Source organism: Agelaius phoeniceus, chromosome 32 (assembly GCF_051311805.1).
Source record: "Agelaius phoeniceus isolate bAgePho1 chromosome 32, bAgePho1.hap1, whole genome shotgun sequence".
Classification (NCBI taxonomy): domain Eukaryota; kingdom Metazoa; phylum Chordata; class Aves; order Passeriformes; family Icteridae; genus Agelaius; species Agelaius phoeniceus.
In genome coordinates this window covers 1,402,844-1,420,506 of record NC_135296.1, presented here as the reverse complement: position 1 = coordinate 1,420,506, position 17,663 = coordinate 1,402,844, and the positions used below count along the sequence as shown (strand labels likewise).

The 17,663-nt window shown below is 48.3% G+C and overlaps 1 protein-coding gene across 1 annotated transcript in view; it reads right to left on the bottom strand.

The window, feature by feature from the left end:
• Positions 1-14,513: 14,513 nt before the first annotated feature.
• The window catches only part of HACL2 (2-hydroxyacyl-CoA lyase 2), a 42,636-nt gene continuing 39,486 nt past the window's right edge, over positions 14,514-17,663 (bottom strand). Inside the window, 3 exon segments of the mRNA XM_077192308.1 lie at positions 14,514-14,798; positions 14,800-14,828; positions 16,293-16,398. Coding sequence (XP_077048423.1) covers positions 14,571-14,798; positions 14,800-14,828; positions 16,293-16,398 — 363 coding nt within the window. The 3' untranslated portion in view covers positions 14,514-14,570.

Genomic DNA, 17,663 nt, shown 5'->3' with positions numbered 1-17,663 from the left:
GGGGAAATGGGGGAAAATGAGAATAAAATGAGAATAAAATGGGAATAAAATGAGATAAAATGGGGGGAAATGAGGGGGGAAAAATGGGGGAAAATGGGGGGAAAAATAAGGGAAAAAATGGGAATAAAACGGGGGAAATGGGGGAAAAATGAGAATAAAATGAGAATAAAATGGGGGAAAATGGGAAAAAATGGGGGAAAATGAGAATAAAATGGAGAATAATATGGGGGAAAAAGAAGGGAAAAATAAGGGAAAAAATGAGAATAAAACAGGGGGAAATGGGGGAAAATGGGGGAAAATGGGGGGGAAATGAGGGGGGAAAATGGGGGAAAATGAGAATAAACAGGGAAGAATGAGGGAAAAAACGGGAAAAAATGAGAATAAAATGGGGGGGAAATGGGGGAAATGGAATGAAATGGGGGAAAAAGGGGGAAAAATGGATAAAATGGGGGAAAAATAGGGGGAAAATGAGAATAAAATGGGGGGGAATGGGAATAAAACAGGGGGGAATGGGGGGAAATGAGTGGAAAATGAGGGGAAAAATGAGAATAAAATGGGGGAAAATGAGGGAAAAAGGGAAAAAATGAGAATAAAATGGGGGGAAAATAGGAATAAAATGAGAATAAAATGGGGGAAAACGAGAATAAACATGGGGGAAATGGGGGAAAAATGGGAAAAATGAGAATAAAATGGGGGAAAATGGGAAAAAATGGGGAAAATGAGGGAAAATGGGAATGAAATGGGGAGGAAATTGAAAATAAAACGAGGGAAATTGGGGAAAAATGAGGAATAAAGGGGGAAAAATAGAAAAAATGGGGGAAATGAGAATAAATGGGGGAAATGGGGGAAATGGGGGGAAAAATGAGAATAAATGGGGGAAAATGGGGGAAAATAGGGAAAATTGAGAATAAAAGGGGGGAAATGGGGGAAATGAGAATAAATTGGGGGAAATAGATAATGAGATTAATGGGGGGAAGTGAAATGGGGGGAAATTCGGGAATTGGGAGGAAATGAATAAATGGGGGGAAATGGAATGAAATGGGGAAAATGAGAATAAACAAGGGAGAAATGGGGGGAAAAGGGAGAAAAATGAGAATAAACAGGGGAAAATGGGAAAAATGGGGGAAATGGGGGAAAAAGAAGGGAAAAATGAGAATAAAACGGGGAAATGGGAAAAAAGAGGAAAATTGGGGGAAAAAAAGAGGAAAATGGGGAAAATCCTGGGAAATTGGGGAAAAATGAGAATTTCTGGTCTGAAATCACCTGGAGGGGGCATCGTCTGGGCGCTGAGTAAATTCCTGCAAAAATGGGGAAATTGGGGAAAATGGGGAAATAATGGGGGAGAATGGGGAAAAATTGGGGGGAATGGGAAATAATGGGAAAAATTGGAAAATTGGGAAATTTGGGAAAAATTGGGGAAATTGGGGGAAATGAGGAAATTGGGGAAAATTGGGATAATTTGGGGGAAATTTGGAATTTGGGAATTTGGGGAATTGTGGGGATTTAACTGGGAAAAGTGGGAATTAATGGAGAAAATGAAGGAAATTTGGGATATTTAGGCTGGAACAAAGAGAAATTGGGATTTAAACAAAAGGGAAATTGGGATTTATTCAGAATTAATGGGGAAAATTGGGGATTTAAAAGGGAAAAAGGGATTTAATGAGAAATTCTTGGGAAGTGGATTTAATGGGTAAGATGGGAATTGGTGGATTTAATTAGATAAAAGAGATTTGGGATTAATCAAAGGGGAATTGTGGGGATTTAATTCGAAGGGGAATTTGGGATTAATTTGATAAGGAAATTGGGATTTAAGGTTAAGGATTGGGTTATTAGAAGGGAATTTGGAATTTATTAAGAATAAAGGGGAATTTGAGATTATTCGAAAGGGGATTTGGGTTTATTCAGAATAAGGGAAAAATTTGGGATTAAATTCAGAATGAAAAGGGGAAAAATGGGATTTAATTCCGATAAAAAGGGAATTGGGTATTAAATTCAGAATAAAAAGGGAAATTGGGATTATAATCAGAAAAAGGGGAAATTTGGGGATTAATTCGGAATAAAGGGAAATTGGGTTTTAATCCAGGATAAAAGGGAATTTGGGATTTAATTCAGAAATGAATTTGGGAATTTAATTAGAATAAGGGGAATTTTGAGATTTAATTCCGAATAAAGGGGATTTAGGATTAAATTCAGAATAAAAAGGGATTTGGGATTTAATTCAGAATAAAGGGGAAATTTGAGATTAAATTCGGAATAAAGGGGAAATTGGGGATTAATTCAGATAAAAGGGAATTTGGGATTTAATATGAATAAAGGGAATTTGGTGATTTAATTCAGAATAAAGGGGATTGGGATAAATTCGAATAAAGGGAGATTTTGAGATTAATGGAATAAAGGGAATTTGAGATTTAATACAGAATAAAAAGGGATTTGGGATTAAATTGGGAATAAAAGGGGGAAATTTGGATTTAATTCAGAATAAAAGGGGGATTTGGATTTAAACAAGAATAAAGAGGAAATTTTGGATTTAATTCAGAATAAAGGGATTTGGGATTAATTTCTGAATAAAGGGGATTTAGGATTAACTTGGAATAAAAGGGGAATTTTGGGATTAAATTTGGAATTAAAAAGGGAAATTGGGGATTAAATTCGGAATAAAATGGAATTTGGGATTAAATTGGGATAAAAGGGGAAATTGGGATTAAATTTGGAATAAGGGGATTTGGGATTCAATTGGGAATAAAGGAAATTTTGGGATTAAATTCGGAATAAAAGGGGAAATTGGGATTAAATTGAGGTTTGTGTTTACCCGGCTGCCGCTGCAGGCGCCCGGCCCAAACCAATTCCCGTAGGTTTCCTGCAGGGCATGGGGCGACCCAAACGGCCAAAAACTAAAATGGGACCCAAAACCCTAAATTGGACCAAAAAAACTGAAATGGGACCAAAAAACCCTAAAATGGACCAAAAAAACTAAATGGGACCCAAAAACCTAAATTGGACCAAAACCTAAAATGGACCAAAACCCTAAAATGGACCCCAAAATCTCATCAGGGACCCCAAAACCCTAAAATGGACCAAAAAACCTTAAAATGGGACCCTTATACCCTAAATGGGACCCTAAAAACCTACAATGGACCCAACCCAAAATGGACCCCAAAATCTCCTTTGGGACCCCAAAACCTAAAATGGACCCAAAAACTGAAATGGACCCAATAAACCTAAAATGGACCACCAAAAACCTAAAACGGACCAAAACCTAAAATGGACCCAAAAAACCTCAACAATGGACCCCAAAAACCTCAAAATGGGACCCCAAAAACTGAACCGGACCCAAAACCTGAAACGGGACCCCAAAACCAAAATGGGACCCCAAAATCTCCTTTGGGACCCAAAATCTCACCCAGAAACCCCCACAAAACCCTCAGGGACCCAAACCCCTAAAACGGACCCAAAAATCCTCGGGGGACCCCAAAATCCTCATCAGGGACCCCGAAACCCTAAATGGACCCCAAAAACCCCATCGGGGATCCAAAATCTCACCAGAAACCCAAAATCGCCTTTTGTGACCCCAAAACCTCCCCATGGACCCAAAATCCCTTCCCAGACCCAAAATCCCCCCAGAAACCAAAAATCCCATCCCGACCCCAAAACCACCTCTGGGACCCCCAAAATTCCTACCCGAGCCCAAAACCTTCCCAGAAACCCCAAATTCTCCGTGACCCCAAATTCTCCTCCCCACCCCAAAATCCCTTCAGCGACCCCAAAAATCCCATCCGTGACCCCAAAATCTGCTCAGTGACCCCAAAACTTCACCAGAAACCCAAAAATCCCATCCCGACCCCAAAATCTCCATTTGTGACCCAAACCCTCCCCAGAACCCCAAAAATTCCTTTTGTGACCCCAAAACCGCCTCTGGACCCCAAAATCCTCCCCGGGAACCCAAATCCTCCCCAGAAACCCCAAAATCCCTCAGTGACCCCAAAACCTCACCCTGGACCCCAAATTCTCCTCCCCCGACCCCAAAATTCCTTCCCAGACCCCAAAATCTCCCCAGAAACCCCAAATTCCATCCGTGACCCCAAATTCCTCACCTGGACCCACAAATCCCTTCAGTGACCCCAAAGCTTCACCAGAAACCCCAAAAATCCCTTTTGGGACCCACAAAATCTCCCATGGACCCCCAAAATCCCCCCCGGACCCAAAATCGCCCTCTGGACCCCAAACTCTCCCCAAGGACCCCAAAATCCCTTCCCAGACCCCAAATATTCACCAGAAACCCCAAAAATCCTGTTGGGACCCAAAATCGCCTCCCAGGCCCCAAAACCTCCCCAGAAACCCCAAAATCCCTTTTGGGACCCCAAAACCTCCCCAAGGACCCAAAAATCCCTTCAGTGACCCAAAACTTCACCGGAAACCCCCAAAATTCTTTTGGACCCAAATTCTCCTCCCTGACCCAAAAATCCAATCCGTGACTCCAAAATTTCTTCCCCCACCCCAAATCCCCTCCTGACCCCAAAACTTTCCCAGAAACCCCAAAAATCCCTCAGTGACCCCAAATTCTCCTCCCAGAAACCCCAAAAATCCCCATCTGGACCCAAAAATCCCTCTGGGACCCCAAAATCTCCCCAGGAACCCCAAAATTCCTTTTGTGACCCCAACACCGCCTCTGGGACACCAAATTCCTCCCCGCGACCCCAAACCTTCCCCAGACAACCCAAAAATCTCTCAGTGACCCCAAACCTCCCCTGGACCCAAATTCTCCTCCCGACCCCAAAATTCTTCCCAGACCCCAAAATCTCCCAGAAACCCCAAAAATCCTCAGTGACCCCAAATTCCTCACCTGGACCCCAAACCCTCCCGGGAACCCCAAAATCCTTCAGTGACCCCAAAGCTTCACCAGAAACCCCAAAAATCCCTTTGGGGACCCCAAAATCTCCTCCCCGACCCCAAATTCTCGCCTGGACCCCAAACCCTCCCAAAAATCCTCAGTGACCCAAAATCTCTCCCCAACCCCAAAATCGCCTTTGGTGACCCCAAAACTTCACCGGAAACCCCAAAAAATTCCTCGTGATCCCCAAATTCTCCTCCCTGACCCCAAAATCCCTCTGGGACCCCAAAATCCCCATGGATCCCAAAATCTCCTCCCCCAACCCCAAAATCCCTTCAGTGACCCAAAACTTCACCGGAAACCCAAAAATCCCTTTGGGGACCCCAAACCCTCCCCAGAAACCCAAATTCTCCTCCCCGACCCCAAAATTCCTTCCAGACCCCAAAATCTCCTCCCCACCCCAAAATCCCTTCCCGGCCCCCAAACGCTCCCCAGAAACCCCAAAAATTCCTTTTGTGACCCCAAATTCTCCTCCCCGACCCCCAAATTCCCCTCAGTGACCCCAAAACCTCCCCAGAAACCCCAAAAATCCCTTTTGCGACCCCAAAATCTCCCCATGGACCCCAAAACTTCACCAGAAACCCCCAAAATCGCCATTTGTGACCCCAAACCCTCTCCATGGACCCCAAATTCTCCTCCCCCCACCCCAAAATCCCTTCCCAGACCCAAACCCTCCCCAGAAACCCCAAAATCCTCAGTGACCCCAAAAATTCCTCACCCGGACCCCAAAATCGCCTTTGCTGACCCCAAAACTTCACTGGAAACCCCCAAAATTCCTTTTGTGACCCCAAATTCTCCTCCCCCAACCCCAAAATCCCTTCAGTGACCCCAAAACCTCCCAGGAACCCTAAATTCTCCTCCCTGACCCCAAAACTTCACCAGGAACCCCAAAATCCCATCCGTGACCCCAAAAATCCCCTCCCGACCCCAAAATCGCCTTTTGTGACCCCAAACCCTCCCAGAAACCCCAAAATCCATTTTGGGACCCCAAAATCTCCTCCCCCACCCCAAATTCCTCACCCGGCCCCCAAAGGCTCCCAGAAACCCCAAAAACCCCTCCAGTGACCCCAAATTCTCCTCCCTGACCCCAAATTCCCCTCAGTGACCCCAAAAATCCCCCCCGGACCCCAAAATCGCCTTTGGCGACCCCAAAAATCTCCCCATGGACCCCAAAATCCCTTCCCAGACCCCAAATCCTCCCAGAAACCCCAAAAATCCCTCAGTGACCCCAAATTCTCCTCCCCCAACCCCAAAAATTCCTTTTAGGACCCCAAAATCGCCTCTGGGACCCCCAAATTCCTCACCCGGACCCCAAATTCTCCTCCCCCAACCCAAAAATCCCTCAGTGACCCCAAAACCGCCCCAAGGACCCCAAAATCCCTTCAGTGACCCCAAAACTTCATCGGAAACCCCAAAATCCCCTCCCGACCCCAAACCCTCCCCAGAAACCCCAAAAATCCCTTTTGGGACCCCAAAATCTCCTTTTGGGACCCCAAATTCCTCACCCGGACCCCAAATTCTCCTTTTGGGACCCCAAATTCTCCTCCTTGACCCCAAATTTTCCTTTTCTGAGCCCAAATTTTCCTTTTCTGACCCCAAATTTTCTTTTTCTGAGCCCAAATTTTTCTTTTCTGAGCCCAAATTCCGCCCCCGGCCCCGGCCCCGCCCCGGCCCCGCCCCCGCTCGGTTTCGGTTCCCGCCGGAGCCAAAAAGGCCCAAAAACCCCAAAAATGACCCCAAAAAAATCCTCAAATTCCCACGGGGGGGGAGCAAAAACATCTCCCCAAGTTTGGGGTGAAAAATCCCAATTTTGGGGTGAAAAATCCCAATTTTGGGTGAAAAAATCCCAATTTTGGGGTGAAAATTCGAATTTTGGGGGGTAAAAAAATCCTATTTTTTTGGGGAAAAAATCCCAATTTGGGGTAAAAAAATCCGATTTTTTTTGGGTAAAAATCCGAATTTTTTGGGTGTTAAAATCCCAATTTTGGGGTGAAAAAAATCCCAATTTTGGGGGTGAAAAATTCAAATTTTTGGGTAAAAATCCCAATTTTGGGAGTAAAAAAAAAAAAAAATCCGAATTTTTTGGGGTAAAAATCCGATTTTTTGGCAGGTAAAAAATCCGAATTTTTGGGGGTAAAAAAAAATCCCAATTTTGGGGCAAAATCTCAATTTTGGGGTGAAAAATCTCAATTTTGGGGTTAAAAAATCCGAATTTTGGGGTAAAAATTCGAATTTTTTTGGGCAGGGGGAAAATCCCCAATTTTGGGTTAAAAAAATCCCAAATTTGGGGTAAAAAAATCCCATTTTTTGGGGTGAAAATCCTAATTTTGGGGTAAAAAAAAATCCCAAATTTTTGGGGTGAAAAATCCCAATTTTGGGGTAAAACCTCGAATTTGTTACTGAAAATCCCAATTTTTTAGTAAAGATCCCGAATTTTTGGCATGAACTGAAAAATAAATCCCAAATTTTGGGTTAAAATTCCAATTTTTGGGTAAAACCCCCAAATTTGGGGGTAAAAAATCCCAAATTTTTGGCATAAACTCGCAAATAAATCCCAATTTTGGGGGAAAATCCCAAATTTTGGGTTAAAATTCCAATTTGGGGGTAAAAATCCCAAATTTTTGCGTAAAAAATCCCGAATTTTCGGCCCAAACTCCCAAATAATCCCAATTTTTGGGTTAAAATCGCAAATTTTTGGGTAAAAAATCCTGAAGTTTTGGCACAAACTCCCAAATAAACCCCAATTTTTGGGTAAAAAATCCCGAATTTTTGGGTTAAAATCCCAAATTTCTTGTGTTAAAACTCCTGAATTTTTGGCCCAAGATCCCAATAAATCCCAATTTTGGGGTAAAATTCCAATTTTTGGGTAAAAAATCCCGAATTTTTGCATAAACTCCCAAATTTTTGGGTAAAAATCCCAAATTTGGGGGTAAAAATCCCAAATTTTTGGGTTCAAATCCCGAATTTTCGGCCCAAACTCCCAATAATTCCCAATTTTGGGGTCAGATCTGGGATTTTTGGGTAAAAAAAAAAATCCAAATTTTTGGGTAAAAAAAAATCCAAATTTTTGGGTAAAAAAAAAATCCAAATTTTTGGGTAAAAAATCCCGAATTTTTGGGTAAAAATCCCAAATTTTTGGGTAAAAATTCCAAATTTTTGGGTAAAAATCCCGAATTTTTGGGTAAAAATCCCAAGAATTCCAATTTTGGGCTCAGATCCGGGGTTTTTGGGTCCGTTCCGAGTTTTGGCCTCGGGCGGGGCCGGGGCTGCGCTCGAGCGGCTCCGGGTGAAAAATTTGAATTTTGGCCATTTTCGTTTCCCGTTTTTGGCTTTTTTTGGGCTTTTTTGGGCCGAAGCTGCGAGGGGGAGGCGGCGCCGCCGCTTCCGGCGATTTCCGGGGGTTTGGGAGAGGGAGGGCAAAAAAGGGCAAAAAAATGGGGAAAAATGGGGAAAAAAATGGGGGAAAAATGGGAAAAAAGGGGAAAATGAAGGGGGAAATGAAGGGGAAATAAACGGGGAAATAAAGGGAAAATGAAGGGGAAAAAAACGGGGAAAAAAGGGGAAAATAAATGGGAATAAAGGGGGAAAATGCGGAAAAAAATGGGGAAAAAATGGGGAAAATGAAGGGGAATAAATGGGAAAAAAATGGGAAAAAAGGGAAAATGAAGGGAAAATGAACGGGGAAAAGGGGAAAAAATGGGGGAAAAGGGAGAAATAAATGGGAATAAAGGGGAAAATAATAAATGGGAATGAAGCAAAAAAATGGGAATAAAGGGGAAAATAAATGGGAATAAAGGGGAAAATGAACAGGAATGAAGCAAAAAAAATGGGAATGAAGAGGAAAATAAATGGGAATAGAGGAAAAAAATAAATGAGAAAAAAGGGAAAAATAAATGGAAATAAAGGGGAAAATTAATGGGAAAAAAGGGGAAATAAATGGGAATAAAGGGGAAAAATGGGAAAAAAGGGAGAAATGAAGGGGAATGAAGGGGAAATAAATGGGGAAAAAAGGGAGAAAAAAAGGGAAAAAAGGGGGAAAATGGGGAAAAAATGGGGAAAAAGGGGGAAAAATGAAGGGGGAAATAAATGGGAATAAGGGGAAAATAAATGGGGAAAAAAAAAGGAAAAATGAAGGGGAATGAAGGGGAAATAAATGGGAAAAAAAAGGGGAAAAATGGGGAAAAATGAAGGGGAAATAAATGGGAAAAAAGGGGAAAATTAAGGGGAAAATGAATGGGGAAAAAAGGGGAAAAATGAAGGGAAAATAAATGGGGAAAAAGGGAAAAATGAAGGGGAATGAAGGGGGAAATAAATGGGGGAAAAGGGAGAAAAATGGGAATAAAGGGAAAAAAATAAATGGAAAAAAAATGGGAATGAAGGGAAAATAAACGGGAAAAAAAGGGAAAAATAATAAATGGGAATGAAGCAAAAAAAATGGGAATGAAGGGAAAATAAATGGGAATAAAGGAAAAAATAAACGGGAAAAAAGGGAAAAATAAATGGGAATGAAGGGGAAAATAATGAATGGGAATGAAGCAAAAAAATGGGAATAAAGGGGGAAATAAATGGGAAAAAGGGGAAAATAATAAATGGGAATAAAGGGGAAAATAAATGGGAATGAAGGGGAGAAATAAATGGGAATAAAGAGAAAAATTAATGGGAATGAAGGGGAAAATAAAAGGGAAAAACGGGGGAAAAATGGAATAACAGGAAAAATAAAAGGGAAAAAATAAGGGGGAATGGGAATGGGGGAAAAGTCCCCCAAAAAATGCGAATAAAGCAAAAAAAAATTAGGGAAAAAGAAACAAAAAATGGGAATAAAGGGAAAAATAAATGGGAATAAAGGGGGAAATAAATGGGAAAAAGGGAGAAATAAATGGGAATAAAGGGGGAAATGGGAATAAAGGAAAAAAATAATAAATGGGAATGAAGAGAAAAATAAATGGGAATAAAGGGGAAAATAAATGGGAAAAAAGGCAAAAAAATGGGAATAAAGGGAAAATAAATGAGAATAAAGCAAAAAAACAAGTGGAAAAACACAAAGAAAAAGGGGGGGAAACAAAAAAATGGGGGAAAAATCTAAAAATAAAAGCTAATACAGTCCCAAAAACTTGAGGGGAAAACCACAAAAAATGGGAATAAAATCCCAAAAAATTGAGGAAAAAACCCAAAAAATGGGAGAGAAAAAAAATCCCAAAAAGAGGGAAAAGTGAAAAAAATGGGAGAAAAGCCCAAAAGCAAAGGGAATGAATCCACCCCAAAAAAAAGGGAAAAACTCCAAAAATGTGAAAAATTTCAGAAAAAATTGGGAATAAAGGACCAAAAATGGGGGGAAAATCCCCAAAAATGGGAATGAGGGGAACGGCCCATTGCAGTGATGAGGATGAGGATGGGGATGAAGATGGGGATGAGGAAGAGGATGGTGAGGATGGGGATGGGGATGGGATGGGGATGAGGAGAGGATGAAGATGAGGGTGAGGATGGTGAGGATGGGGATGAAGATGGGGATGAGGATGGAGATGAAGATGAGGATGGTGAGGATGAGGATGAAGATGGGGATGAGGATGGAGATGAAGATGAGGATGGTGAGGATGAGGATGAAGATGGGGATGAGGATGGAGATGAGGATGAGGATGAGGATGAGGATGAGGATGAGGATGAAGGTGGGGATGATGAGGATGGGGATGGGGATGGTGAGGGGTGAGGATGGGGATGAGGATGAAGATGAAGATGAGGATGGTGAGGATGAGGATGAAGATGATGAGGATGAAGATGAGGATGAGGATGAGGAGGGTGACGATGAGGATGAGGATGAAGATGAGGATGAAGATGATGAGGATGGGGATGGGGATGGTGAAGGTGAGGATGAAGATGAGGATGAAGATGGGGATGAAGATGAGGATGAAGATGAGGATGAAGATGGGGATAGGGATGATGAGGATGAGGATGAGGAGGGTGACGATGAGGATGAGGATGGGGATGAGGATGAAGATGATGGGGATGAGGGTGAGGATGGGGGTGGTGAGGGTGAGGATGAAGATGGGGATGAAGATGAGGATGATGATGGGGATGGGGATGAAGATGGGGATGAAGATGAGGATGAAGATGAGGATGAAGATGAGGATAGGGATGATGAGGATGGGGATGAGGAGGGGGATGAAGATGAGGATGGTGAGGATGATGATGATGAGGGTGAGGATTTGTTGCTGGGTTTGGGGTCAGGGGTGGATTTGGGGTCACATTTGGGGTCAGGGCCAGGTTTGGGTCAGGTTTGGGGTCGGGGTCAGGTTTGGGTTTGGGGTCGGGTTTGGGGTCGGGTTTGGGTTTGGGGTCAGGGCCAGGTTTGGGGTCAGGTTTGGGGTCGGGTTTGGGGTCGGGTTTGGGGTCAGGTTTGGGGTCGGGGTCAGGGTCGGGTTTGGGGTCACATTTGGGGTCAGGGTCAGGTTTGGGGTCAGGTTTGGGGTTGGGTTTGGGGTCAGGGTCAGGTTTGGGGTCAGGGTCAGGTTTGGGGTCAGGTTTGGGGTCAGTTCCAGGTTTGGGGTCAGTTCCAGGTTTGGGGTCGGGTTTGGGGTCAGGGTCGGGTTTGGGGTCAGGGTCAGGTTTGGGGTCAGGTTTGGGTCAGGGTCGGGGTCAGGTTTGGGGTCAGGGTCGGGTTTGGGGTCAGGGTCGGGTTTGGGGTCGGGCCCGGCTGTCCCTGAAGGTTTCGATGCTGATCCGGGAGCTGGGGACACGAACGGAGAGGGGCGGGGACAGCGAGGGGACAATGAGGGGACATTGAGGGGACATTGAGGGGACACTGGGGACAATGAGGGGACACTGGGGACAGTGAGGGGACAATGAGGACATTGGGGACATTGAGGGGACATTGGGGACAATGAGGGGACACTGAGGGGACAATGAGGGGACATTGGGGACATCAAGGGGGCATTGAGGAGACTCTGGGGACATTGAGGGGACATTGAGGGGACACTGAGGGGACATTGGGGACATCAAGGGGACATCAGGGATGCCGGGGACATCGGGGACATCAAGGGGACACTGGGGACAGCGAGGGGACATTGAGGGCACGGCTGGATGTGGGGCTGTGACAGTGGGGACATCAAGGGGACATTGAGGGGACGTGGCCAAATGTGGGGCTGTGACACCGAGAGGACATCAAGGGGACACCAAGAACATCGTGGGGACATTGAGGGGACATTGGGGACATCGAGGGGACACAGCCAGACATGGGGTTGGGACAATCCCACAAAAAATCCCCAAAATCCCCCCCAAAAATCCCAAATTCCCCCCAAAATCCCCCCCAGTTCCCCCCAAAATCCCCCCTCCCCCATTCCCCCAAATCCCGGGGGATTTTCCCCAAAATTTTTCCCCAAACTTGCCCCAAAAATCCCCCAAAAATCCCCCAAAAAGTCCCAAGATTTTCCCCAAATTCCCCCCCCCCAAAAAAAAAAATCCCCCTAAAAAATCCCCAAAATTTCCCCCAAAATTCTCAAAAAATCCCAAAAATTTCCCCCAAAATTCCCAAAAATCCGCAAAATCCCCAAAATTTCCCCCAAATTTCCCCCAAATCCCCGGAATGTGAAGCCCCTCCCCCCCCGGCCACCATTGTCCCCCTCGGTGTCACCTCCCCCCCGTTTTGTCACTGTCCCCAAATCGTCACCGCAATGGAGGACACGGCTCTGTACTGCCATGGGGGTGGCCCTGCCCAAAGTGTCCCCAAGGGCAGGGACAGCCCCCAAAGTGTCCCCAAGGGCAGGGGACAGCCCCCAAAGTGTCCCCAGAGTGTCCCCAAGGGCAGGGACAGCCCCCAAAGTGTCCCCAAGGGGGGGTGGCACTGCCCAGAGTGTCCCCTGCCACCACTTGGGGCCAGTCAGGTGCCACTTGGTGGCCCTTGGGGACACTTGGTGACCCTTGGGGACATTTGGGGACACTCTGGTGACATTTGGTGACCCTTGGTGAGCCTTGGAGACCCCCAATGACCCTTGGGGACATTTGATGACCCTTGGGGACACCTGGGGACACTCAGGGACCCTTGGTGACACTCAGGGCCGCTTGGGGACCCTCAGGGACACTCGACAACCCTTGGTGACCCTTAATGGCCTTTGGGGACCCTCAATGACACTCAGTGACATCTGGGGACACTCTGGTGACATTTGGGGACACTCTGGTGACATTTGGGGACACTCTGGTGACATTTGGTGTCCCTTGGTGTCCCTCAGAGGGACACGGAGCCCTGGTGGAGTCGCTGGGCCCAGGAGGGCGGTGACGAGCACGGGGTGGCCTTGGGGACACTCAATGGCATTTGGTGACCCTTGGGGACCCTTTGGGGCACTCTGGCACCCTTGGGGACATTCGGTGACCCTTGGTGACAAATGATGACCCTCGGGGACATTTGGTAACCCTCAGGGACACTCAGTAATCTTTGGTGACACCTGGGGACACTCAAGAACCCTTGGGGACAGTCAGGAACCCTTGGGGACAGTCAGGAACCCTTGCTGACCCTTGGGGACACTCAGTGACACTTGGTGATGCTCGGGGACATTTGGTGACCCTCAGGGACACTCGATGACCCTTGGGGACACTTGATGACACTTGGGACCACTTTGTGACCCTCAGGGACCCTTGATGACCCTTGGGGACATTTGGTGACCCTCAGGGACCCTCAATGATATTTGGTGACACCTGGGGACACTCAGGAACCCTTGGGGATGCTTGGTGACACTCAGTGACACTCAATGACACTCAGTGAGATTTGATGACCCTTGGTGACCCTTGGTGACCCTCGGGGCCGCTTGGGGACCTTTGGTGACATTCGGTGACACCCAATGACCCCTCAGGACCCTTGGTGACCGTTAACGACCTTTGGGGACACTCAATGACACTCAGTGAGGTTTGGTGTCCCTTGGTGACAAATGATGACCCTTGGTGATCCTTGGAGACCCCCAATGACACTCGATGACCCTTGGGGACATTTGATAACCCTCAGGGACACTCAATGATCTTTGGTGACACCTGGGGACATTCAGGGACCTTTGCTGACCCTTGGGACACTCAGTGACACTTGGTGACTCCAGGTGACATTTGGTGACCCTCAGGGACACTCGATGGCCCTTGGGAACACTCAGGGACCCCTGGGGACACTCAGTGACACTTGATGCCACTCAGTGAGATTTGACGACCCTTGGGGACCCTTGGTGAAACTCAGGGCCGCTTGGGGACCCTCAATGACCTCTCAGGACCCTTGGGGACACTCGACGACCTTTGGGGACACTCAATGATGCTCAATGACACTCAGTGAGGTTTGGTGACACTCTGGTGACATTTGGTGTTCCATGGTGACACTTGGGGACATTTGGTGTCCCTCAGAGGGAACACGGAGCCCTGGCAGAAGTCGCTGGGCCCCAGGAGGGCGGTGACAAGCATGGGGTGGCCTTGGGGACACTTGGGGACACTCAATGACACTTGGTGACTCCAAGTGACATTTGGTGACCCTCAGGGACACTCAATGACCCTTGGTGACACTCAGGACCCTTGGGGACCCTCGGTGACCCTTAATGACCTTTGGGGACACTCAATGACGCTCAATGACACTCAGTGAGGTTTGGTGACATTTGGTGTTCCTTGGTGACACTCTGGTGACATTTGGTGACACTCAGTGACACTCGGTGTCCCTCGGTGTCCCTCAGACGGACACGGAGCCCTGGCGGAAGTCGCTGGGCCCCAGGAGGGCGTTGACGAGCACGGGGTGGCCCCGGTGGCACTCGGCCTGCGCCGCCCTCAGCACGGCCACCACCCGCGCCTCCGTGTCCCCGGCAGTGTCCCCGGCGCTGTCCCCTCCATTGTCCCCGCCATTGTCCCCTCCATTGTCCCCCGTGCTGTCCCCCGCGCTGTCCAGGACGAAGCCGCGCCCCGCCCAGCGCCGCCGCCACCGCGTGGTAATCTGGGGACACAGGGGTGGCACTGTCACCAAGGGGTGGCACTGTCACCTCCATGGGGGTGGCATTGTCACCATGGGGGTGGCACTGTCACCATGGGGTGGCACTGTCACCATGGGGGTGGCACTGTCACCATGGGGGTGGCATTGTCACCTCCATGGGGGTGGCACTGTCACCATGGGGACACAGGGGTGGCACTGTCACCATGGGGGTGGCACTGTCACCATGGGGACACAGGGGTGGCATTGTCACCATCGGGGGGTGGCATTGTCACCATGGGGACAGGGGGGTGGCACTGCCATGAGGGGGAAAAGGAGGTGGTCACTCAGTGGTCACTCAATGGTCATCAGTGCTCATTGGTCACTCATTGGTCACTCGGTCACTGGTCAGTTTTCATTGGTCACTCATCGGTCACTGGTCAGTTCTTATTGGTCAGTTGGTCACTCCCTGGTCACTCCCTGGTCCCTCATTGGTCACTCATTGGTCAGTTCTCATTGGTCAGTTGGTCATTGGTCAGTTCTCATTGGTCCCTCATTGGTCCCTCCCTGGTCCCTGGTCCCTCATTGGTCAGTTGGTCAGTGGTCAGCTCTCATTGGTCAGTTGGTCAGCGGTCCCTCATTGGTCCCTGGTCAACTCTCATTGGTCAGTTGGTCCCTCAGCTCCCATTGGTCAGTTGGTCATTGGTCCCTCAGTTCTCATTGGTCAGTTCTCATTGGTCAGTTGGTCCCTGGTCAGCCCTCATTGGTCATTGGTCGCTCAGCTCCCATTGGTCAGTTCTCAGTGGTCCCTCAGCTCCCATTGGTCAGTTCTCATTGGTCGCTCAGCTCCCATTGGTCAGTTCTCATTGGTCAGTTCTCATTGGTCGCTCAGCTCTCATTGGTCAGCTCCCATTGGTCCCTCAGCTCCCATTGGTCAGTTGGTCCCTGGTCCCTCAGCTCCCATTGGTCAGTTCTCATTGGTCGCTCAGCTCCCATTGGTCAGTTCTCATTGGTCCCTCAGCTCCCATTGGTCAGTTCTCATTGGTCAGTTCTCAGTGGCCCCTCAGCTCCCATTGGTCAGTTCTCATTGGTCAGTTCTCAGTGGTCAGTTCTCATTGGTCAGTTCTCATTGGTCAGTTCTCACTGGTCCCTCAGCTCCCATTGGTCAGTTCTCATTGGTCAGTTCTCAGTGGCCCCTCAGCTCCCATTGGTCAGTTCTCATTGGTCAGTTCTCAGTGGTCAGTTCTCATTGGTCAGTTCTCATTGGTCAGTTCTCACTGGTCCCTCAGCTCCCATTGGTCAGTTCTCATTGGCCCCTCAGCTCTCATTGGTCAGTTCTCATTGGTCAGTTCTCAGTGGTCAGTTCTCACTGGTCCCTCAGCTCCCATTGGTCAGTTCTCAGTGGTCCCTCAGCTCCCATTGGTCAGTTCTCAGTGGTCAGCTCCCATTGGTCAGTCCTCATTGGCCGCTCAGCTCCCATTGGTCGCTCACCGCTGTAGCGCAGCCCGCAGCCCACGGCGCTGCCCAGCAGGGGGAGCTGCTCACGGCTGATCTGCGTCCAACCCGCGTCGTTACCAACCAGGGCGATGACAGCGACCTGGGGACAAGGGACAACAGGGACACGGATGGGACACGGGGACACGGGGACCTGGGGACAGCGGGGACAGAGATGGGACACGGGGACAGGGACAGAGATGGGACACAGGGACAACAGGGACACAGCGACCTGGGGACAGCGGGGACAGGGATGGGACACGGGGACACAGGGACACAGGGACACAGCGACCTGGGGACAGCAGGGACAGAGATGGGACACAGGGACAGGGACACAGGGACACACAGACACAGTGACCTGGGGACAAAGAGGGGACACGGATGGGACACGGGGACAGGGACACAGGGACACAGACCTGGGGACAGCAGGGACAGGGATGGGACACGGGGACAACAGGGACACAGGGACAACAGGGACACAGCGACCTGGGGACAGCGGGGACAGGGATGGGACACGGGGACACAGGGACACAGGGACAGGGACACAGGGACCTGGGGACAGCAGGGACAGGGATGGGACAGGGATGGGACACGGGGACACAGGGGTGGCAATGACACAGGGATGGGACAAGGGACAACAGGGACACGGATGGGACACAGGGACAGAGATACAGCGACCTGGGGACAACAGGGGACAAAGATGGGACACGGATGGGACACGGGGACAGGGACACAGGGACACAGGGACACAGACACAGGGACCTGGGGACAGCAGGGACAAGGATGGGACACAGGGACAGGGACAGCAGGGACAGAGACAAAGCGACCTGGGGACAGCAGGGGACAAAGGGACACAAATGGGACACAGGGACAGGGACAGTGCCAACGACAGTGAGAAGCATAGCTGACAATGACAGTGACAGTGACAGGTGACAGTGACACAGTGACAATGACAATGACACAGTGACAGTGACAGTGACACAGTGACAATGACACGGTGACAGTGGCAATGACACAGTGACAGTGACACGGTGACAATGACACAATGACACAGACACGGTGACAGTGACACAGTGACAATGACAGTGACAGTGACACGATGACACAATGACACAGTGACAATGACAGTGACAGTGACACGGTGACAGTGGCAGTGACACGGTGACAGTGACAATGACACGGTGACAATGACACGGTGACAGTGACAATGACACGGTGACAGTGGCAGTGACAATGACAGTGACAGTGACAGTGACACAGTGACAGTGACAATGACAGTGACAATGACACGGTGACAGTGACACAGTGACAATGACAGTGACGCAATGACACAATGACACGGTGACAGTGACACGGTGACAGTGGCAG